The 25,008-nt window shown below is 35.0% G+C and overlaps 1 protein-coding gene across 1 annotated transcript in view; it reads left to right on the top strand.

Annotated features, from left to right (window-relative positions):
• LOC117340294 (serine/threonine-protein kinase SIK1-like) overlaps nt 1-25,008 on the top strand; it is a 49,716-nt gene that overhangs the window by 1,649 nt on the left and 23,059 nt on the right. Inside the window, exons 2-3 of the mRNA XM_033902060.1 lie at nt 12,608-12,724; nt 20,864-20,927. Coding sequence (XP_033757951.1) covers nt 12,608-12,724; nt 20,864-20,927 — 181 coding nt within the window. The remainder of the gene's footprint in view (nt 1-12,607; nt 12,725-20,863; nt 20,928-25,008) is intronic.

Below are 25,008 nucleotides of genomic sequence, written 5' to 3'. Positions count from 1 at the left end.
CATGTACAGGTCAGATGTTTTATATATGTGTCACATGCAAACTGGTTACTCCTGGCTATTTTTTTTATACACATGAATACCTACACACAGGTACAATTTCACAGTACACTAACTCGTATAAAGATGACAACATACACTAACTTTTTAAACACAGTCAAAAACTGTTACACCAAAGTTGTTGTACTTCAATACGACCAAGTTGGTTTTTAATGTAAGTAGAATGAATTTTAAGTATTGAACTTTGGTAAGCACTGGCCTAGTATTCAGAATATCTAGTCCAAAAATCTTCCTCAAATCTTTTATTTTTATTCTCGTGTTGAATAAAACAACCATTGATTATGATAATACTTGGATTTCCTATAACACAATTTTATGATACACTGGAGCCTTTGTTACACTGACCAAACAGACAGGAGGACAAACAACTATTTATTACGATCACTTCCAATCAGATAAGTAAAAGATAAGTTTCACTACAGCCTGAGTATTTGTTCATTTTTAGCCGGTTTTCAATCTGTGAATTATTATCATTGGAGATATATATATATGCAAGTTCTGTACCAAACCTTGTAGGTAGTAGAAATCTTAAGTCAAATACCTCTACATTGACTCTAACTTAAAGCTTGATTGTCTGTATGTGTTACAAACGGTACTTACATGTACTATAGAAAAAGGATTACCTAGCATTTCAGTTGAACTATATCTCTAAGTCTAAAATTGATTGTTTTCCAAGATTGACCTTTTCATATTTTCAGTAAACTGAACAATACGATATAATCCACATTACCTAGGTAATTCGATCAGTTTTGTGATGCAAAGTTTTTCGATTAAAAATGGACAATTTTCTTCTTTCATTTAATATGCATGACAAATAGATAACACTAAGACAAGAAAAATACACACAAATTGTCCATCTCTTAAAGGGACAATTTAGTCAAGTTTGTTTACTTTTTTATCATTTCACAAATTATTTCATGAAAGTGTACTTCAGTTCTCCTTATGAACTATCCTTGGTCATATTGATACAAGTTTATGTTTTCCATGCGTTTTTTAATTAATTGTAAGGGGGATCATTATCGTATAACCATACGATTTATATGCAAATGAGCAAGTCGTCTCTACACACTTTGTATACATGTGTGCAAACACAGTCCCGTATCGTGACTGTAAACAACATTGGTTTGCATTTGAAGCTGTTAACTGATATTTTAACTATAGGTTGCGGGCCTCGTACCAAATGTAGACAGTGAATGGATAAACAAAATATATGGAGAATTACTGATGGTCATGAATATAACAGATGTGAGTTTTTCGAACGGTTGCGACAACAATGAACAGTTGCGAGCGAGTTTGCCGAGACTTCACCTAGATCGGCCTACGGAGTAATGTTGAGTGCGATATTTTTGTTCTGTACAACTTCCATTATCATAATTCCATTCGTACTTGTTATAAGTATTGTTCTGATTACATCATGGATGAAATAAATCACCCTGATTGGTGTTAGCGTTTGTTTGCATTCGTACACAAATGAAAATACAATCTTTTTCTGCATACGTATCGGCCGTATACATGCATGTGTGTACACAGTTACATGAACACGAGTTCCCGTTCGGTGACCCTGGAATAAACCTGTGTTTGGTTGATTTGAATTGTCAAAACAATAAATCATTATTGAATCTATCAATTATGATACATGTAACAACTGTTTGCCACGCATGTTGTTAAAACGAAATCCAAAGAAATAAGTATACATCGGATCTACCGTGTCGTCACTTACAACCAACTCTGTTCCCGCCAGAGGGCGCAACAAGTCACACTATATTTGGGTATAGCTATATTTGACGTGGGCTTTCCCAAAACTTAAACTGACCATAATGGACATTGGCTACGTAGAGATAATTTATTGACCGCAAATGTTTTTGTCTGGATATATGTTTTATCGTTTCTGTCTGAATTATAAAAAGCATGCTTGACTAAATTGTCCCTTTAAATTACACGATTGTTTTGTTAGAGTTCTGCGTTCCTGAGAGTAGCAAATTCACAAGCAATTGCCACCTAGAAAAAAATCATTATTTGGTTCTGTTGTCTTTGCAAAACAGTAATTGGACTCCGAAAGATGCTGATCCTTAAAGAATTGTGACTTGTACTATATGGACATTTTCCATGAATAAAAATGAAGCAAATAAAACACTTGTCAGAGTGATAGAATCAGCATTCTGATTCACCGAAAGAATGAGTTTAAGAGTTTTAGTAGAGAATCGTGCACTGTTTTGACATTTGTAATACATGTTTTTTTTGTTTACATGGTCATTCATTGATGATGATCCATCTTCCAATAATTCTTCACCAGTATCAAGCATTTGTTTGAGTTAGTGCCTGAACGGGTGACCGGATATCTGGTTCATGGTTCGGTTTGGTCCTATCGATGGTGTCATCCTGTTACCATTTGAAATATCCGGTAACAGCTGTTAGTGTCCTCTATGGTAAATGCTCCCCAAACCCTTCCTCCCCTGTTCAAATCTCCGTATCCGCTCTTGAAATAATACTACTTATAATTACTGGTTTTGTTTCTTTTGTGTACATTTTAGCAGCCAAGATCATATTTTGTATTACGCAATGAATAATTAGGCATATTTGTCTCAGTGTGTATTCATGGAACAGTGTACATGTGTGAACCAATAAGCTTTGGTGTACTGTACAGTACTATAAAATTTTTTTGCATACCACAGCAGAGTGCAACACCAATGACTAGTTATCCGGTTATGGTTTAGTTAGCCCGAGTCTATATACGGTTGGCTTTTTGCTAACCGCTCCAGCACAAGAGTTTAAATTTTCTATTTTCTACCCAAGGACAGTTAAATTAATGGTTTGAGCTGTTGTTACAACTAGAAGGTGTATTGAATTTGTTGTCTTGTTTCTTCAGTAATTATATATAATGTCTCAGACAGAATTCCAATAATTGTATGGTCATATTTGGAAATGCAAATTCAATTTTATAACTATCAGACAGTTTTTATTTTGTTACATCACACTGGATTCTCGGTTGTATATTTTCAGGAAAAAATAAACAAGTGTTCTCTCAAATTTCCATTCTAGTTGCATTTGCTACTTACAAATTTCTAGCACTTTGGGCCTATATAAATGCTCAATATATGCATTATTTTATAACAACTGACTGTATACTACTCTTACGTCATGATTCATTATTGAACAACCCCTACACGTTTCTCATTGTCGCACCACTTGCATTCTCCAGTGCAACCATATGTCATGAGTGTTGTGGGTGTACCATATAATTATCATTTCAAAAATCTCTAATTTCAATTTTCTGTTCAAATTTTTGTTCATTTTTTGTGGACAAATATTCAGAAGATTGCATATTAATTTCAGTTACATTGTGAGATTTAACATTAAGCAAAAAAGGTAAATCTTATCAATTTTCTTCCCCCGCAAAATATTAAAATCTCTTCAACAAAATATATCAAACTTGATCTTCTTGATAATTACGCTTTGACAGATCTATGCATCATTTGGTGTCAATATCGGGAAAAGAGTTCCTTAGATAGAAATATATATTATATATACCAGGTTTACATGTAGGTGTACAATCACGATGCCTGTCTGATCCCTGTCTCTGAGGACCTTTTAAAAAAAATATAAATTTCTATTTCTCTTCCTGAGGATTGACAAACTATAAAACATGTACTGTTGCCACCCACATACATGTACTTATAGGTAGGATAATCATCTAATCTACAGATACGTTTGTTACAATTTGGCCACATTCCAGACATAAACTCTTAACATCAATATTGTGAGGTCCACCATCCTCAGTAAAAGGTGTACGTGTACGTATACATGCAAGATCAAGCTAACATGCAGTGCACTAAATGGAAATGCTGGCTTGAAATATATGTTTTCAACAACATTCTTATAATAGAAATGGACACAAATGTCCCCAAGAACCAATTCCTGATAACTAAATTGTATTTGACTGTTAAATATTTCATATTAGATGTTAGATTATTTGACTGTTACATATTTCATATTAGATATTGAATTTGTACTTTAAAAATAATAACTTTACTAATAACTAATTCTTATAAAGGGGACCTCTTAAATAGTTTAGTTCTTTTTGAGGCATTAAGTGATGTATCCAGGTGTTGCATTCTATCCTAAGCAATTGCAATGAGTAATGATTGACACTCTTAGTTACCTGAGAAACACGAGTTTGTCAGTCTGGATAGGGATCAAAACCACATATATCTTGGATGATCATCTGGGGTTGTATTGTCTGACAACCTGCTGACATAGCAACTCTCATACATTTTTAAAGAAAAATGTTATTACCTGAGGACAAATTATACATGTATACATAATCTTTGTATATCTTCCAAGGTCAAGTAAATAGGTAAACACCTGTCCTTCCTTGGGGCAGACTTATATTTATATGGTGTAGATGTAGTTTTTCTTTAACAAAAACTTACTTATATTGAGTCAGTAAACAAAGTAGTTTACACACAAATAACTTTCTACAAAGACTTCCTATGGTTGACCTGTATAAAGTGTTCAAGATCAACTGATTCATGTATATAGTACTATAGCTTTTTGTTATGATACACTTAGTACACTTGGACACTCTTTGATATAGACAGGGTCGACGTCTATCAATGTTTTTTTTCTTTCTGACATTCCTGTTCTCTGGCTAATATTTAGTAAATCAATGTTTATTTATAGGCATAAAATCCCTCACTATGTTAATTATATAAATTTAAGTGACAAGAAAAAAAATAGAAAATCATATCTAATGACATAGAAATAAAAATAACTTTAATTTGGTATGAAATGATTTTTGTAGGGAAAGGTATTGAGTATAGGTTGGGGACAGATATTTTTAAAAACCTTTTTCACAATATAGCCAGAGTTTTGATTTAGGGGCCCTACGAAATTTGAAACTATTCATAGTCGATCGACATGATTGAAAAGATGAGAGTCCAATAGCATGAAGCATATCTTAAATATCATCATCGTCATGTGCCAGCATGATTGAAAGTGGTATAAGTGTATGAGATCACTAAACAATCCTACATTCATGTCAAACATAGTTCCTTATCATCAATGATTGTGTATTCACAGAACCACTAATATGTAGAGATATACTTTCCTCCTTGTATATTTTGAAACTTTACCAATAGCAAAGTGTTTGTCCCCAACATAATCACTCCATACACAAGGTCCCGTTTCATGTAGCTTAATCAATACTGAGAAGTTTTAAATATTAGAATGACATGCATATATGTAACTAGATTACATACTCATTAAACAGTCATTTCTTCTATAGTGAAATGGGGGTTTAAGATGCAACGATACACGAGTCTGGTATACCTCAAACAATTTTCCATCAATAAATGTTTACGCATTTTAAAACACTTTACTACCTCAGTTGATGTTTGTAAACAATATTTTTAATGAAGAAATCAAAGGAGAACAGGCGTAATTAGGGCGTGCTTGACAGGCTGTTAAGAAATATGAAATTCTACACATTCATGTGATAGGAAACTGATATACAATGTACTTACTTAGTATCATCATGATCCTTATGTTGTTTATTATTTTATAAAATGATTTATCTTTCAAAAAATCAGGCTTGATTTAGTAAGAACTGATTCATGAATTCATAATTACAAAGAATTATGACACATGTAGGTTTATATTAATCATGTGACCACCACAAAAGGATTAAAAAAAGATAGGCTTTATATTACACATTGGTAAAATGACCTCTAGTCATTGATTTTGAGCTGTAATAATATAGTATTGTATTTCATTCCCTGTTGCATTATTGTACCAGCTACATATATACATATGAATTTCGGTTAACTCATGATTTGGTTAATTACTGTGTGGTTTTAACGAGTATAGTATGCTGATGAGGTAAGCAGGTTGACGTCTTGTAGTGTATAACTGTTTATTGTCTAATATAACAATAAAACCTGTCCAATCAAAGGCATGCTAGGTAGATAGATCGTTATATAGATAATGTATATCATAAATACTAGACAGCCATTGTGAACAAGCTTGGAGCGTGTACAAAAGTCACGTTTCGTGTGTTTGTTTCATAATCTTGATTCATGCTTTTCTGAATAGTTAATTGAATTTGGTTCCCTTAACATGGTTTTATGTGACAAACATTAATCTATTTTTTGGGACATGACTATTTTTTTGAGCTACATTTTAGCTAAACAGATAAATTATGATATATTTCTTTGATGTTACATTAATAGTTTTTTTTTCTTTCTTAAAAAATAATACATATATATAATTGTCAAAATGTTTACACTTTACAGCAATATTTGTAAGATATTGGTAAAATATATAGAGGATATTACATCTATAGATCTGTCAGAGTAATATGGAATTTGAAGATAGTTCATGATTAATGATTTGTTGTATAATGAATTTTCTTTCTGAAACATTTTCTTCTAAATTTTATTAAAAACAAACACAAACTTTAGAAAGGAAAATCTTTAAAATGTGACAAAATGTTTAAAAATAACAAGATGATTTGCTGGTACAACTTTTTCTATCATATCCTTTTAAAAATCATGACACAGTCTTGACTGAAATACTTTCTTGTCGGTTTTATATCCAATAAGAGATCCAGTATGGAAAAGATAAGGATAGAGTTGGTGAATCGTTGAGTATAATGAACCATTACTGTGTCCACATCCGTTAGTTTGTAAATATCACCTGTGGGATGGCATATAGGTAACAGGAAGTTCTGGTAAAAACCCACGTTTTTTATGGTGTTAATACATCACATCAGCATGTTTCAAAAGATGACAGCCTTTTGTAGTTTTTCCGATCTTGTAGATGTAATACTTCCTTCATCCGGGTAATTAGCAAAGGTTTTCGGTTTACATTTCCTTATTTCCAAAGGTTGTTATCAATCTTTTCATGTCTAAGATTGTGTTTTAGAGAATAATGTGTCTTATGTACATGTACTTAAGATATATTTTCCTTCTATTTTAAAATGGGGAATAATTGATGAATGTCAGAAATTTTTATTAATGATATTAGTAATCAGGATTTCTTTATTAAGGAATATTATATACCAATATTGTCTTGTTAAAGAAATTGTTTTGACCATTTTTGCCTATATGTTTATACAACTAGAAGCAAAAACAATTTGACTTGTTTCTTTTGGGTCTCAACATTTCCCAGTATACTGAAGAAACATTTATATTGGAATTAGATGTACGTCAAATTTTCAAAAATGATGATTACCTTTCAGGAAATTTGATTTAAATGATCTTAGTATAGCCTGGATTTTCCTAGATTATACAATCCCATAAACTTTGTACCAATGTGATAAATATTAACAGGCTTGCATCAGCTTGTATAGTACACATACAAAAATAAAATGTTAGAAAACTCTTTATAAGTTTGTATAGCAGTTCAATGGCTGTAGTCTGGAGAATCCAGATCAATGAGGAGCTACTTCACCTCAGAGTAAACTAGTACGGATCAATACATGTGCGAATTGATGAAATAATCCACCTTACTTCTCAAATGAAATGCTATATCACCAACTGCTGATAACGATGAAATCGTGTACAATTTGTTTTTACATTATTGATAACGTTTGCATTCATGAGCCAGTCATTAGCAGGAGTCAACAAAACCTCACGATTTTTTGTCATTAATGTGTGATATGAGTTTGACCAAGACTGTGTATGTATGCATGACATTTCTGATGTTGTGAGTGAAATTGTGGTACATGGAATGTTTATATGATATGATATAAAATTTTATCATTACACTTCAGTATTTGTGTCAATGTGATTATTCTTTTGAATTTTCGCCAATGTCAGTTAGATATATGAAAGTTTTATCCAGCCCGTGTAGCTGAAGGTTTGCCCAAGAGTGTAAACTAACAACTTAATTTCAATATGCTCAATTGTTACATAAATTATACTTGTTGACAACCATCCCTCTTGTTTGCGATCATGTGAACCACCTGACATCAAAAATTAGGTCACTGTCGTATACGTATATATATGCATATGATTTTGATGTCCTTGTTCTAGATCTACTGATCTTATGTTCAATCTTGTTATGAAATATCAAGCACTTGTAATATTTCTGTTAAATTTGTGATGAGAAAATAAAAAATAGGATGAGATTTTTGTATCAACTGTGTTGTCGCTGTTGTGTTTTCAGTTTTAGAAAAAAAATGACCTTTTTAAATGAAGATTAATATATAAACCATGCAGGGTACATGAGGAAATAGATAATTTATAATGAGAATGCGAAAATTCTGTATAGGTACCCAGGTCTGACAGACCTGTTTGTGTAGGAGGGTATTTTATATACAGTTTATAACCTTAGGCGTTTTAGCTGGCAGACAACATTTTCCAACACGTGTTGAATCTCTAGACATAACATATTGTTGGTGGTTCAAGAAATGTCTTGAATCATAGATACTTAGATAAGTAATAGTTTGATGGACTTTGAATTCTTGCTAGAATTATCTAGAAATTGGAACATATTATGATATATGATTTCTTACATGGTTGATGTGTCCAGACCTTGAAAATTAATGCCAGTACTTTATGAATGCAAATGCAGCTAATATAATAAAGTTTGCTGCACTTCCTGAAATGTAAAACAAGATTTATTTTTATGCCTGCTACATTGTAGTCATGGCCATGATTAATTCCATCCATATGACTAAAGTGTGTCCATCTGTCTAACTGTCCATCGTACTAAGAGTTAAAGTTTTTGAGCAAGTTTTTTTTAAGGTTTTCTATTGAAAGAAGAATGTGCTACAATGCTAATTTCTAGCATTTATATCACTTTTAGGTCTCGTATGAGGTTAGGAAATGATGTGAAATTTAATGACAGCATTTGAGACAAACATCTTACGCTAATTGCTTTGGATGGCATGCGACGGGCGTGCAGTATGTTGTTGAGTGCGGTAGTCACCAACTACTACAATGAGATCCCGCCTTAAAATGACCCTGGCTGTTCATGGGGCGATAAACCCAGCAAACAAACAGACAATGAATTATGTACGTTATATTGGAATATAATGGTAATATAGCTGGTTTAACTCATATGAACTGTTTTAAGTCTACCACAAATAGAGATGGGTGACGGGCCATTAATGCTTCATGTACATATTTCTAGTTGATACCTTCCAGCGGATTTTTAAAAATGTGAGTTAATACTGATATGCAACAATATGGAAAGCAACAGTCAGAAAAAGAAATCACATTTGATGGATCAGCTTCAGGGTATGTTTAGGTCTAAGTACAGGTGAAGCTTTTACAGTGTAAAAGGTTTGATAAAATGTCCATGAATTCTATTTATAGTCATTGTGTTTTACAGTAGAACTTATCGCCATGTATATCGCTTGTCATTTATAGATGCCTTCAAATGAATGTTTTTGCTGTGACCTATTTTCTTCACACTTATTTCATAAGACCGCTGTGTTTGTTATTCACATTTTAACATTGTATACAGTTGAAATAGAAAAACACAAGTCAAGGACATCTGTTGTTTATGTAACTTTATATACTTTAGATGTATTTTGAACAATATATTAGACAGATATATTTCAGTAGTAGATCCTGATAAAGTACTGTTTAGTGTTTCCTGTCTCAGGTCTTTGTATTGAAATATATTCCTGGGTGTTCATATGCTTTTACTTTGTCACAGTAATTGCTACTGAGGAAAATAATGTTTGTGATTATTTTGTTCATGAGCATAGCTCTTAAATTAATAAGTCTAATGACAAGATTGCTGACAGAAAATCCATAAAAAAACATACACAAATATATAGTTCTAAACATGTATATGAGCTATCACATATGAAAAGAAGCATGGTCTTCATTTTATATCATATTCAACTTCATTTTACTGATGTCAAATTGTCAGATTACTATTACTTATTGTATAAAAATGTGTGTATTAAAATAACAAAACCTTAATGATTTTCTTATTCGCGGCACAGTGCAATCGTCGCACCTCAAATCGGGGGGTCATACATCCCCGTTTCATCCATGTGTTCCTAATTTGACATACGATCTAAGGACTCGCCGACAATTACAGCTAAAATCATTTATGTTTATCATTGACACATTTCTATGTTCGCTTTGAAGTTTAAAATATTCCACATTATTTCCAATTACCAAAGCACAGAGATCGGAGAAACCGAGTTTATTTAGGTCGTTTCCTGTGGTATAAATTTATACGAACTTGACACTGGCAGTCACTGATAAAACAACACAAAATCCAATGTAATGTCTTTTATTAACCAGTTCTAATCCTTACCTGAATAGGAATTATGAGCTAACGTCGGGTGTCTGTCCTTTTACTGCTCGCTACTGATTTTTAACTCACCTGTGTACCGGTGTCGTCACATTTCCCCGTGGCGAACCCCTCACTTTGGATTCGTCACATACAGTAAGCGGTGATATCAATCGATCTGTAGCAATATCAGACCCAGGTCAAAACCTATTGTTTTGGTTTCTGCTTCGTAGATTTTACATCCCAGACGTAAAAGTTTAATTGTCTAGTCGCTTAATTATGCTTTTAAAACCCCATTACGTTTTGCCTGCTGCTGACTCTAAAAATAACATTTAATTTTACCCACAATTCTTAGTCGACTTCCTGTTGGGGAAAAACCACACGAGGCAGAATCAACAACAACACAGTTCTGAACATGACAAAACCCCGACATAACATTACCGTTTAAGGTAATATTTAACTGTTTTTTGACATTTTAACCATCAAAATTACACTATTTGTTGATAAATGTCTAAAACTTAAAGAAATACGCGATGACTTTCGTGAAAATCGGAGCATTTCTATTTTTTGTCCCGATTGTTCTATTCGAATAACCGAAAAATACGACGTTTCCAACCCAATTAAACGAATTTTTTTAACATGATTTAAGAGAAAATGGTTTTGGTTTTTGAAATTTTACCCAATTAAACGAAATACCCAATTAAGCGTTACCCGATTAAGTGGAATGCACTGGCTTAGATAAGTAATAGTTTGATGGACTTTGAATTCTTGCTAGAATTATCTAGAAATTGGAACATATTATGATATGATTTGGTACATGGTTGATGTGTCCAGACCTTGAAAATTAATGCCAGTACTTTATGAATGCAAATGCAGCTAATATAATAAAGTTTGCTGCACTTCCTGAAATGTAAAACAAGATTTATTTTTATGCATGGTACATTTTAGTCATGGCCATGATTAATTCCATCCATATGATTAAAGTTTGTCCATCTGTCTAACTGTCCATCGTACTATGAGTTAAAGTTTTTGAGCAAGTTTTTTTTTAAGGTTTTCTATTGAAAGAAGAATGTGCTACAATGCTAATTTCTAGCATTTGTATCACTTTTAGGTCTCGTATGAGGTTAGGAAATGATGTGAAATTTAATGACAGCATTTGAGACAAACATCTTACGCTAATTGCTTTGGATGGCATGCGACGGGCGTGCAGTATGTTGTTGAGTGCGGTAGTCACCAACTACTACAATGAGATCTCGCCTTAAAATGACCCTGGCTGTTCATGGGGCGATAAACCCAGCAAACAAACAGACAATGAATTATGTTATATTGGAATATAATGGTAATATAGCTGGTTTAACTCATATGAACTGTTTTAAGTCTACCACAAATAGAGAGGGGTGACGGGCCATTAATGCTTCATGTACATATTTCTAGTTGATACCTTCCAGCGGATTTTTAAAAATGTGAGTTAATACTGATATGCAACAATATGGAAAGCAACAGTCAGAAAAAGAAATCACATTTGATGGATCAGCTTCAGGGTATGTTTAGGTCTAAGTACAGGTGAAGCTTTTACAGTGTAAAAGGTTTGATAAAATGTCCATGAATTCTATTTATAGTCATTGTGTTTTACAGTAGAACTTATCGCCATGTATATCGCTTGTCATTTATAGATGCCTTCAAATGAATGTTTTTGCTGTGACCTATTTTCTTCACACTTATTTCATAAGACCGCTGTGTTTGTTATTCACATTTTAACATTGTATACAGTTGAAATAGAAAAACACAAGTCAAGGACATCTGTTGTTTATGTAACTTTATATACTTTAGATGTATTTTGAACAATATATTAGACAGATATATTTCAGTAGTAGATCCTGATAAAGTACTGTTTAGTGTTTCCTGTCTCAGGTCTTTGTATTGAAATATATTCCTGGGTGTTCATATGCTTTTACTTTGTCACAGTAATTGCTACTGAGGAAAATAATGTATGTGATTATTTTGTTCATGAGCAAAGCTCTTAAATTAATAAGTCTAATGACAAGATTGCTGACAGAAAATCCATAAAAAAACATACACAAATATATAGTTCTAAACATGTATATGAGCTATCACATATGAAAAGAAGCATGGTCTTCATTTTATATCATATTCAACTTCACAGAAAAGTATTCAGTATAGTTTCATATGTAATGGTTTTTATTTGTCATACAATGTCGGTCTACACCCTGGTTTTCATATGATAATCAACTTATTCTGTGTCATTCAATTTGAATATCTTTTATCATTTCAGGTTGCCATCAAAATTATCGATAAGACGCAACTAGATGAAAATAATTTACAGAAAATTTACAGAGAAGTTCAAATCATGAAGCTGCTAAGTCATCCTAATATTATTAAACTTTACCAGGTAAGTAATTGACCTTTAAAGAAATAAAACTTTATCGGATTGTGACATCACAAGATGGGCGACATGGGGTTGTGACATCACAAGATGGGTGACATGGGATTATGACATCACAAGATGGGTGACATGGGATTATGACATCACAAGATGGGTGACATGGGGTTGTGACATCACAAGATGGGTGACAAGGGGTCGTGACATCACAAGATGGGTGACATGGGATTGTGACATCAACACGATTGTGCAATGGGATCTATGAGCATCCACAAGAGGGGTGACATGGATGTCGTGACATCACAAGATGGGTGACCATGGGGATTGTGACATCGACAAGATGGTCGACCATGGGGTTAGTGACATCACAAGATGGGTGACATGGGGATTGCTGACATCACAGATGGGTGACAACGGGGTAGTGGACATCACAAGATGGTGACAAGGGAGTGTGACATCACAAGATGGGTGACATGGGATTGTGACATCACACGATGGGAGACATGGGATTGTGACATCACAAGATGGGTGCAATGGGGATTGTGACATCACAAGATGGGTAACATGGGATTGTGGGATCATCACAAGATGGGTTAACATGGGATTGTGACATCACAAGATGGGTGACATGGGGTTGTGACATCACAAGATGGTAACATGGGATTGTGACATCACAAGATGGGTGACATGGGATTGTGACATCACAAGATGGGTGACATGGGATTGTGACATCACAAGATGGGTGACATGGGATTGTGACATCACAAGATGGGTGACAATGGGTCGTGACATCACAAGATGGGTGACAAGGGGTCGTGACATCACAAGATGGGTGACATGGGATCGTGACATCACAAGATGGGCGACATGGGGTTGTGACATCACAAGATGGGCGACATGGGGTTGTGACATCACAAGATGGGCGACATGGGATTGTGACATCACAAGATGGGCGACATGGGATTGTGACATCACAAGATGGGCGACATGGGATTGTGACATCACAAGATGGGTGACAAGGGGTCGTGACATCACAAGATGGGTGACATGGGATTGTGACATCACAAGATGGGTGACATGGGATTGTGGCATAACAAGATGGGCGACATGGGATTGTGACATCACAAGATGGGTGACATGGGGTCGTGACATCACAAGATGGGTGACATGGGATTGTGACATCACAAGATGGGTGACATGGGATTGTGACATCACAAGATGGGTGACAAGGGGTCGTGACATCACAAGATGGTAACATGGGATTGTGACATCACAAGATGGTAACATGGGATTATGACATCACAAGATGGTTGACATGGGGTTGTGACATCACAAGATGGTTGACATGGGGTCGTGACATCACAAGATGGGTGACATGGGATTATGACATCACAAGATGGGTGACATGGGATTATGACATCACAAGATGGGTGACATGGGGTTGTGACATCACAAGATGGTTGACATGGGGTTGTGACATCACAAGATGGGTGACATGGGGTTGTGACATCACAAGATGGTGACATGGAATTATGACATCACAAGATGGGTGACATGGGGTTGTGACATCACAAGATGGTTGACATGGGGTTGTGACATCACAAGATGGGCGACATGGGGTTGTGACATCACAAGATGGGCGACATGGGGTTGTGACATCACAAGATGGGTGACATGGGATTGTGACATCACAAGATGGGTGACATGGGATTATGACATCACAAGATGGGTGACAATGGGATTCGTGACATCACAAGATGGGTGACATGGGATCGTGACATCACAAGATGGGTGACATGGGATCGTGACATCACAAGATGGGTGACATGGGATTGTGACATCACAAGATGGGCGACATGGGGTTGTGACATCACAAGATGGGTGACATGGGATTCGTGACATCACAAGATGGGTGACATGGGATTGTGACATCACAAGATGGGTGACAATGGGTCGTGACATCACAAGATGGGTGACATGGGATTGTGACATCACAAGATGGGCGACATGGGATTATGACATCACAAGATGGGTGACATGGGATTGTGACATCACAAGATGGGTGACATGGGGTTGTGACATCACAAACTTAGACAATACTGAAAGGATCATTAAAAAATTGCTATGATATATGTGATTGTGACATATCACTTAAGAGATTGGAGTTGTGCAGTTACCAATTGAGAGGTGCTATGCAACATTATCCTACTTCACAATACTCTAAAAAAAATTCTAATTTAAAACCGAGAGAAAATGGCGATAAATTTGTGGATAAGCTTTGCTGTTTTGTAAATATGTAATGATTCCAAAAGAAACGCTTGCCTAGAATTGATGAGTAATGAGTGGACATGTGACATTTTGAGCTGGGGATTTAATAACACAACAGAGAAAGTCATTGTTCAAGTTTGTAAAAATCTTATTGCTTTGTTGTATATATATAGTAGCCTGGCAAAGGCACTTCTTGGGAATTACCACCACCACAATCAGCTGCAGCCCAGTATAAATACCTGTTACCTGTGACTCATACAGTTCACGCTATCTTAATCAATACACTCTTACGATGCTAATGAGAAAAACACTTCCAATTGCATATCTTGTGTTTTCAAGCTATTTTAAGGGAATAATCAATGACAGTACTAGATTATGTTGGTGTTAACTATCACGGAAAAATATCCATCTGTATCATTTGTCCGAGGATAACACTATCAGTATTTTATGTTTGAGATTTGCTTTGGCATAGTCTTTAGAAGTAGTTTTAAAGTGGCTATACTACATGTATGTAATGACCTTATCATAATACCTTAAAAGTATACTACAATAACTTAATTTGATAAGTTTGGTAACAGGGCTTTTTCTCACTAGTTTGGGAAAGGGCCTTTTTGTCTCATTTTGGGAAGAAAATTAGTGAATTGGGAAAGATTTTTCAGGAGTAAACTGCAAACTGCAAATTTTGGGAATTTGTCTTAAATAAGAAATAATTTCAATTGGGAATGGGGCCCCAAAAAACCCAAAGAAAAAGCCCTGGGTAAGTTCATTTCAGGGGCTATAGATAATAGATGCTTTTAATCTATTACAGACATGGTAATATCTCCTATACAGGCAACACACTAATTAATGATTGATTATAATTCAAAATCAGTTAAGTATGATACTAATTAACTGATAATGAAATTTTATTTATAGATTAATTGATCAGTCCAAATTATCCTACATAGGAGGAAACTTTATCAATGGTTGCACATTTAGGAAAGTTTCTTCTAAGTAATCCTGCTAAATCAGTAAACTTGAACTTCAACTGTACGAAGACATTAAATGTTCAAACTATTTCAAAACTTTTGTGAAGCCTTATTCTTGCTAATCAATTTCATTTTTCTGCAAAAAAGTCCACTAATATTGATGAATGTATGATGGGTGGGAAAGGGTGTGTTCCAGATCAGTATTTAGGGTTCCGCCAAAATTTGTGATAGGGATTGATAATAGGAGACGAGAAGAGAAGTCTTGCAGAATCCCTGAATACATGTACAATAAAACAACTAGCTTCTTTATAAGGCTTAATTTTTTTCTTTGAGTTTCAAACAATACTCAAACAGAACTTATTATTTTGTCAATCTATAAATGACATGTTTACTCCCCATATCAAATATGTTTATATATATTACCTTTAATATGTCAGGAAAGCGCAGGATATGTAATCCTCAAATTTGCTCGTTGTCATGAAATATATATATATATCCAGGTAGATATGTAGAATTGTAGCCGTTTTCCTATTCAGCCCTTTAAAACACCTGTTTTAAAAAAAGTTACCTACTTCAGATTTTTTGGAGTATATATAGATAGATATTTATATACATTTAAAGTGCTAAGTGGCTTTTTAACAAGTTTTAACAAGTAAAATTTTTTATCTTGATTGAAATAAAAAATATCCAACATGTATACTTTCTTCATTCATAGTTGTAACAAGAAACATAGGTATATATATACATTTGTGGGGCCTAAATAGGGATCATGAATTATGTGTATGACCCTGTGACCTAATGACCCCATGACCTTAACCATTGACGCCAGCAAACCCAAGATATTTTGGAGGAATTCCATGTTGTACAGCGAAGTGTTACAATGTTTGAATACCACGGAATTACAGGTAGTCAGTCAGTAAGACATTGTTTACCACACACCTGTATTAGGTAGAGCGAACCACATTGACGTAAGTCCGAGGTATGTTAGCTCCCCCACCGAGCTCTTGTCTGTTTACTTTAATCTCCAGCACAAAGTAAACGTAACGGGGCCTTAACGCTGACTTCCGCATCTACCTACATAGATCTGTGTAATCAATATTGACTGTCATTCACCCGAACCTCTACGTCAGAGTTTATGTCAGAGATAGGATCAGTGTGCAATTTGGGACAATTATATTATTGAGATAGATTTGTGCCACAGTTGTAACAATTCATAGGATAACTTAAAATGACGGATGTATTTTATATATTGGCCTGTTCAGTTATGTTATTTTAACAACAAAAAAACAATATCTATTGAGATAATTAGTGTGTAATTTCTAGAGAAGGCAGGTTAAATTGTGATCAATTTTCTACTGCATAAATAGGAATAAATAAGTCTCTGGACCATATCATATGAACTTTTACTGGTATGTGTTGAATTTAACTTTTAATAAAGAATTTGTATAAGATAGTTTTTAATTGAGTGTTAAGTTAAACCTTCACAATTTTTCTATCATTTCATATTTCCATGGTTACACTGTTAGCATTTCCATAAAAAGTATCAATATAGAAAAGTAAACAATGAAAATTTAAACTATAAGGTTAATTTTTTATTAAATTTTTAAATATTGAACAAATGGTCGACTCATTTTGAAAGAAGTTTAAGCTTAAAGATAAAGATCTTCAAATCTTGATTAGATATTGATATACATGTATATGTATATTGCTGCAATACAGCTCAGACATATTTCCTTGTGTAAAATAATGTTACAGTAGTGACCTGAAGTTTCCGTCAGCTGAGATAGAGGCCTATTTATCGCCAGGTCAGTGTCTTCAGTAGTGACGTAAATGATAAAGTTTTCAATAAGCAAAATCTCTGGATTTACTTATTATGGTTGGGTAAAGACGTAATTGGCCATGTTGATAATTGAAGGCCATTCACCCAAAGTTTACTCACCCTCTCCCCAATAAAACAGCTTGGACTATATTATCTAGATAAATATATGAGTGATATGTAACTCGTTATTTGTAGTGGTGTTTTACAGATTTGAATAGAACAGTTGGAGCTATAGACATGTTGCCTGGTTGAGTGGGTCCGTGTGCTGACGTAGTTTAGCTTGCTATAAGTAAACAGAACAGCCACATACGTATCTGTCTATTTCAACAAATGCCTTTGTTCAAACACAAACCCTTTGTGTGTGGATGTAACCAAAATTTGTAATCACTCATATTGTTAGTCAGTGAAAGGGTGTTGCTTTAAATACCCTAGATCTATTTACATATCCAGATAAAATAGTCATTTTTTTATCACCATTCAAGAATTGAAGACTTCTTAACAATACTTTCAGTTTATTTTTAAATAGTTCGTGATGATTTTAATTAAACTCTTTGTGCACTATCAAATTTTTTGCAGAACAAATGAAACCAGACAGAACGTTGAAGACATATATCAGAATGAAATTTTAAATAGATTTAAACTATTAAAAGCTTAGTTAGATTTAGACTATTTAAACCTTAAGGCAGTTATAAAAATCCTAATTGACATTTATATATATGTGCATATGTATGTCACTCTGCTCCCCTCCCTTCTCCCACCAAAGGTTATTCACGATATTTCATAATGTATTTTATACAGCACGAACTGGTACAGTAGTTACTGTCCACAGACCCTAGACTTGTATAGACATCAGCTTAAGGGCATATGCTACCTTACTTTGATGAGAAATCTCCATTCAAAAAGAGTGTTATATAATTACCTAAATATACTCTATATCAAACCTGTGAAATCATAAGGTACTTGCAAGAATTGAGAATTGGACCTAAAATAATATTGCTGTGTTTATCCTTATTAAGCCCCATCTCCTGGTGTAAACTTTTTATAACCATATTAAACCCCCTCCCCTAGTGTAAAAGTTTAGTACCATAATTTTTCCTGAAATAAGCATGTATCCGTTGTAAATTTGTATTGCCATATAATTAAGCCCCCTCCCCTAGTGTAAAAGTTTAGTACCATAATTTTTCCTGAAATAAGCATGTATCCGTCGTAAATTTGTATTGCCATATAATTAAGCCCCCTCCCCTAGTGTAAAAGTTTAGTACCATAATTTATCCTGAAATAAGCATGTATCCGTCGTAAATTTGTATTGCCATATAATTAAGCCCCCTCCCCTAGTGTAAAAGTTTAGTACCATAATTTATCCTGAAATAAGCATGTATCCGTTGTAAATTTGTATTGCCATATAATTAAGCCCCCTCCCCTAGTGTAAAAGTTAAGTATAAAGTGAAGGGAGAGCTTATTTTGTGAACCACCTTTAGCCTGTTGTTTTAAAATTTATATTTCTGGGGGTTGATTTATGGAGTCAGGGGATTATATTTGTGGATAAATAGTGACTGAATACAGTATTTAGATGTATACACTTTACAATATGAAGCATTCTAGTACATCCTTAATTTAAAGCCTGATAGGTATTACTTCTCAAATTAAAAACTATATTTTGGATGCCCTCAGTTTATGTCAACACACAAACTGTTCTAAATAAAACTGTATAAATATCTAAGTGATTTAGTAGCAGGAAGTTCAGACTGACACTTATCTATGGAGGTCCCATCTCCCAGGTACTGTTCCTTGTCCACATGGGTTCATTGAGCGGTGTCTCCTATTATGTAATGATTGAGTGGGAAAAGGTTATCACAGAGATTGTTGAAATAGGCCTGGTTTTTAACTCTTTTCAAATAAAATGGAGGTTGCATTAGCTGTAGTGGCCTGGGTATGGATTCCTTCAAATATGACAAGGGATGGTGATGGAAAATTTAAGAAAAATAAATTTTTAAAAGTAATAAAAAAGTTTACGTTAACATCCCAATAATTGAATGATTCTACATTTATAGTTTTGAAATTTAAAATGGTTCAACAGATGATGAATACTGATCATGACTAGTCTTTAATCCCGTGAGTTGGTGATCATGACAGACCTATACGTATACCACCTTTTATGGGGCCTTTATGGGCCGTTCACAAGTGTCAAGTCTATGTAACATGAATCCTCTTTTCAGGTAATCACGGCAAGGAGCACGATCACGACCCTACAAAAACATACCTTAATACGTTTCCAACATAAAACAGGTTTCATTATGACTTTGTATGATGTATGATGAAATTGATGGTGGTACAAATTGTCCCATTTGATTTGTGGCATATTATTTGTGTACTTTTGTGGAACAACGATTTAAGTACCTTTGTAGACTTTGTAGAGTTACACTTACTCCCATTCATAAAATCTTTTGGGTATGTAGGAAGTAGTTTGTCACCCTGGCATTTTGCCAAAACTGAAAAGAGTAGGCAGTTGTACTCTACCATGTATGGCTTCAAACAATTTTCACAATACTAAAGTTGTATCATTTGTAGCATTGTGTAGGTGCTGTTACCTGATGAAAATGTTTTTAGCTGGCATTCTAGCTGCCTTATAGTGCCCCCGCCCTCCCCACAACATGTTTGTTCTAGCTATGACATTTTTTTCCTATCTCTCTCTGGTTTTTTGTTTGTTTTTTGTTTGTAAGATTTCGAAACAATATGTTGATTGTAATCTTGAAATGTTACATGTTAGATATTTGCTCTTTGGAGCCATCACAGTGGTTCACAATTGCTGAAAAAGAAAAAGTAATTAATATTCAAAAATATATTTTTACAAATAGGCAATTGAAAATCTTTTCAATATTGTACAATTTTCATGCAGTTATTTGAAAATCATTCTCTTGAAAGTCAAATTATAATATTGGGTCATTAACATTGCTTGGTATGTTTTCAATATTTTATAAAGAAAATAATTTTCAACTGAGTAAAAATCAGATTTTTAAACCAAGTTATAATATTGATATATTGATGCAGTTTGTATATGATCCATAAAGTTAAATGACTATTTCTCTTTTCCAGGTTATGGAAACAAAGAATATGCTATATTTGGTATCAGAATATGCTCCGAATGGTGAAATTTTTGGTAAGTTTTCAATCAGGATTTCGTTGGATGTTGTAATTCACCAGTCTAGATGGACTATAGTAGCCAGTACCATTCATTAGTCTGTGTTCACTTTACAATAAGGTTTGATAAAGGTGCCCATAGCTACACACTGTTTATCAATTTGTTTATGTACATGTATATATGCAGGTTTCAACATTGTTGGCATAACAGCATAAGGCTTTTACATCACATTTCAATTGCAAAACAGGCATATTTAACGCAACACACAAAGAACTAATTCGTGTATGCCTTCAAAATTTGTCTGGAGAAAAAAGGCCGGAGATGGATACTTAATAAGCAAAGCTTTTAATGCCACCCCCATATGTACTTTAAGCATTGTCATAATTACCATTATTTGAATGATAACGTTAATGAGAGCACTTTAATATACATCATAGCCTTACAGTAATATGTACGTCATATAGGTGAGTGCTACATCCTAGCCCAACTACAATATGAATATGTTTTCCATTTAAACTACAAAAGGACACCATGTAATCTGAAAATGACCTTCATTTATAAAATACTCTGTGTAACTCCTGATGCAGTGTGTAAATGTCACTCAAACTGTCTGATCAGCTTTTTTAGTGCATTTTTCCTCAGCTGTTTTAATAAACTAATTATTGTGTCTTTGTAGTACCTGTGTATAAACGTCTTTGTAGTACCTGTGTATAGATGTCTTTGTATTACCTGTGTATAAACGTCTTTGTAGTACCTGTGTATAGATGTCTTTGTAGTACCTGTGTATAGATGTCTTTGTAGTACCTGTGTATAGATGTCTTTGTATTACCTGTGTATAAACGTCTTTGTAGTACCTGTGTATAAACGTCTTTGTAATACCTGTGTATAGATGTCTTTGTAGTACCTGTGTATAAACGTCTTTGTAGTACCTGTGTATAGATGTCATTGTAGTACCTGTATATAGATGTCTTTGTAGTACCTGTGTTTAAATGTCTTTGTAGTACCTGTGTATAAATGTCTTTGTAGTACCTGTGTATAAATGTCTTTGTAGTACCTGTGTATAAATGTCTTTGTAGTACCTGTGTATAGATGTCTTTGTAGTACCTGTGTATATATGTCTTTGTAGTACCTGTGTATAAATGTCTTTGTAGTACCTGTGTATAGATGTCTTTGTAGTACCTGTATATAGATGTCTTTGTAGTACCTGTGTATAGATGTCTATTGTAGTGCATATTATTAGTATATATAATTACCACCCATTTGATACACTGGTGCCCAATCTTTATCATATAGCCTTTTGATTTGTAGCAAGTCCTTGTTAATTGTTCCATCTCGTTGGTAACATGTACGTCATGAGGTATTGCCAGGGCAACACAGCACCAGTCATGGATATTATGGGATGGCATGAATCCTCTCCAGTTGTGTTTAGGATATTAAATTGTATTTTGAGTTTCAAAGGCCCTGGAGTTCAACTTTGGCATATATATCTTGCATTGTATCGATATGCACGCTATAAACAATCTTTGTTTCCATCTTCTCTGCTCTTATCATCTCCACAATGTCAACCAATCACAGCTAAGGGTGCTGGCATCCCACACACCTATTGGTTATCCATTGCACAAAAGATTGATCGGTTAGCCAAGAAAACCTTTGACATTCAGGATCATCGACAAGTCTTCTTAATCCCGCTAGGGTTCTCTCGACAATAAACATTAGCTTTCTTGAAGTCATATAGCTTTACATGACTTCTAAATATGATACGCTTTCTAGAAGTCATATAGCTTGAATTGACCTTTAACATATGATACACTTTCTAAAAGTCATATAGCTTGACATGACTTCTAAAACATTATATGCTTTCTGGAAGTCATATAGCTTGACATGACTTCTAAAACATTATATGCTTTCTGGAAGTCCTATAACTTGACATGACTTCTAAAGCATTATATGCTTTTTTGAAGTCAGATAGCTTGACAAGACTTCTAAAACATATGCTTTCTTGAAGTCATATAGCTTGAATTGACTTCTAAAATATGATAATTAAGCTTTCTAGAATTCATATAGCTTGACATGACTTCTAAAAAATTATATGCTTTCTAGGGGTAACATACCTTGACACAACTTCTAAAACATTAATATCTGGAGTTTTATGATTCTTTCAATTGATGTATCAAAATATCAGTCCAAGCCATATAATCCCTCAATTTTCCAGTTCTGTTCAGATTTGATTGTAGTCTTAAAAATGTGCAGGTTGATCTTGTGAATAAATTGCGTGTAGAGAAAATAGAATATTGGATTTGATGATCAGAGAAAATCTCAAGAATTCAATTTGATTAGCAGTTGTGTAAATATAGGATAACTCAAACAATTACATTTGATGGGCTGTCTTGTGAATAGAAAGAAAAAAAAATAAAGAATCTTGCAGGAAAAAAATTTAAAGATTTAAATTTGACAGACCATTGGCATGGGTGGAGTTCAATATTGTAGGCGTATGTGTGTAAAAGCTGTTTTAATAGCAGATCATCCTGTAGATAGTTTTTAATCAGATGGCCACCATGTTGGGACTATTGAACTCAAATATTGTCGTGGTCCAGGCTTCATCAACAGCAGCTGTCCACACATTGAAGCAAAAACCAATTACATTGTGTTAATTGGAATCTTCTATAGCGTTCTCCCTGTCCTGTCACTACCAGTGCCTTGGTTTACAGTAAATGTCCTGTTCTGTTTGAAAGCAAATAAAATTAAGTTTACAGCTATGCAAGATAAGGTGGAATGTTAAAAAGAAATAAAATTAAAAATATGGATTTTCGAAAAACCTATGCACATAAACTAATAAATGACACACTGCTCCCTTCAGTCCTTGAGGGACACACTGAGCAATCTCATGTCAGTCCTTGAGGAAAACACTGATCTCTCTTCATGTCAGACCTTGAGGGACATAGCGAGCCCTCCTTGTGTCAGACCTTGAGGGACACACTGATCCCTCATTGTGTCAGAACTTGAGGGACACAGCGAGCCCTCCTTGTGTCAGACCTTGAGGGACACACTGAGCCCTCCTTGTGTCAGACCTTTAGGGACACACTGATCCGGATCTCTTCATGTGTAAGACCTTGAGGGACACACTAAGCCCTCATTGTGTCAAACTTTGAGCCTGTTGAGGGACACTGATCCCTGCTTGTGTCAGGCCTTGAGGGACATAGTGAGCCCTCCTTGTGTCAGACCTTGAGGGACACACTGATCCCTCCTCATGACAGACCTTGAGGGACACACTGAGCCCTCCTTATGTCAGACCTTGAGGGACACACTGATCCCTCCTTGTGTCAGACCTTGGAACGACATCAAGTCCTCAAGTCAAACCTTAAGGGACACAGCGAGCCCTCCTTGTGTCAGACCTTGAGGGACACACTGATCCCTCATTGTGTCAGAACTTGAGGGACATAGTGAGACCTCCTTGTGTCAGAACTTGAGGGACACACTGATCCCTCCTTGTGTTGGACCTTTAGGGACACACTGATCCGGATCCCTTCATATGTAAGACCTTGAGGGACACACTAAGCCCTCCTTGTGTCAAACCTTGAGGGACATCCAGTCCTCAAGTCAAACCTTGAGGGACACACTAAGCCCTCCTTGTGTCAGACCTTGAGGGACACACTAAGCCCTCCTTGTGTCAAACCTTGAGCCTGTTGAGGGACACACTAAGCCCTCCTTGTGTCAAACCTTGAGGGACATCCAGTCCTCAAGTCAAACCTTGAGGGACACACTAAGCCCTCCTTGTGTCAGACCTTGAGGGACACTAAGCCCTCCTTGTGTCAGACCTTGAGGGACACACTAAGCCATCCTTGTGTCAAACCTTGAGGGACATCCAGTCCTCAAGTCAAACCTTGAGGGACACACTAAGCCCTCCTTGTGTCAGACCTTGAGGGACACACTAAGCCCTCCTTGTGTCAAACCTTGAGCCTGTTGAGGGACACTGATCCCTCCTTGTGTCAAACCTTGAGCCTGTTGAGGGACACATTGAGCCCTCCTTGTGTCAGAACTTGAGGGACACACTGGTCCCTCCTTGTGTTGGACCTTTAGGGACACACTGATCCGGATCCCT

This window comes from Pecten maximus, chromosome 13, assembly GCF_902652985.1.
Source record: "Pecten maximus chromosome 13, xPecMax1.1, whole genome shotgun sequence".
NCBI classification, from domain to species: Eukaryota; Metazoa; Mollusca; class Bivalvia; order Pectinida; family Pectinidae; genus Pecten; species Pecten maximus.
Note: the sequence above shows the minus strand (reverse complement) of the source record. Positions and strands in the feature narration are given on the sequence as shown.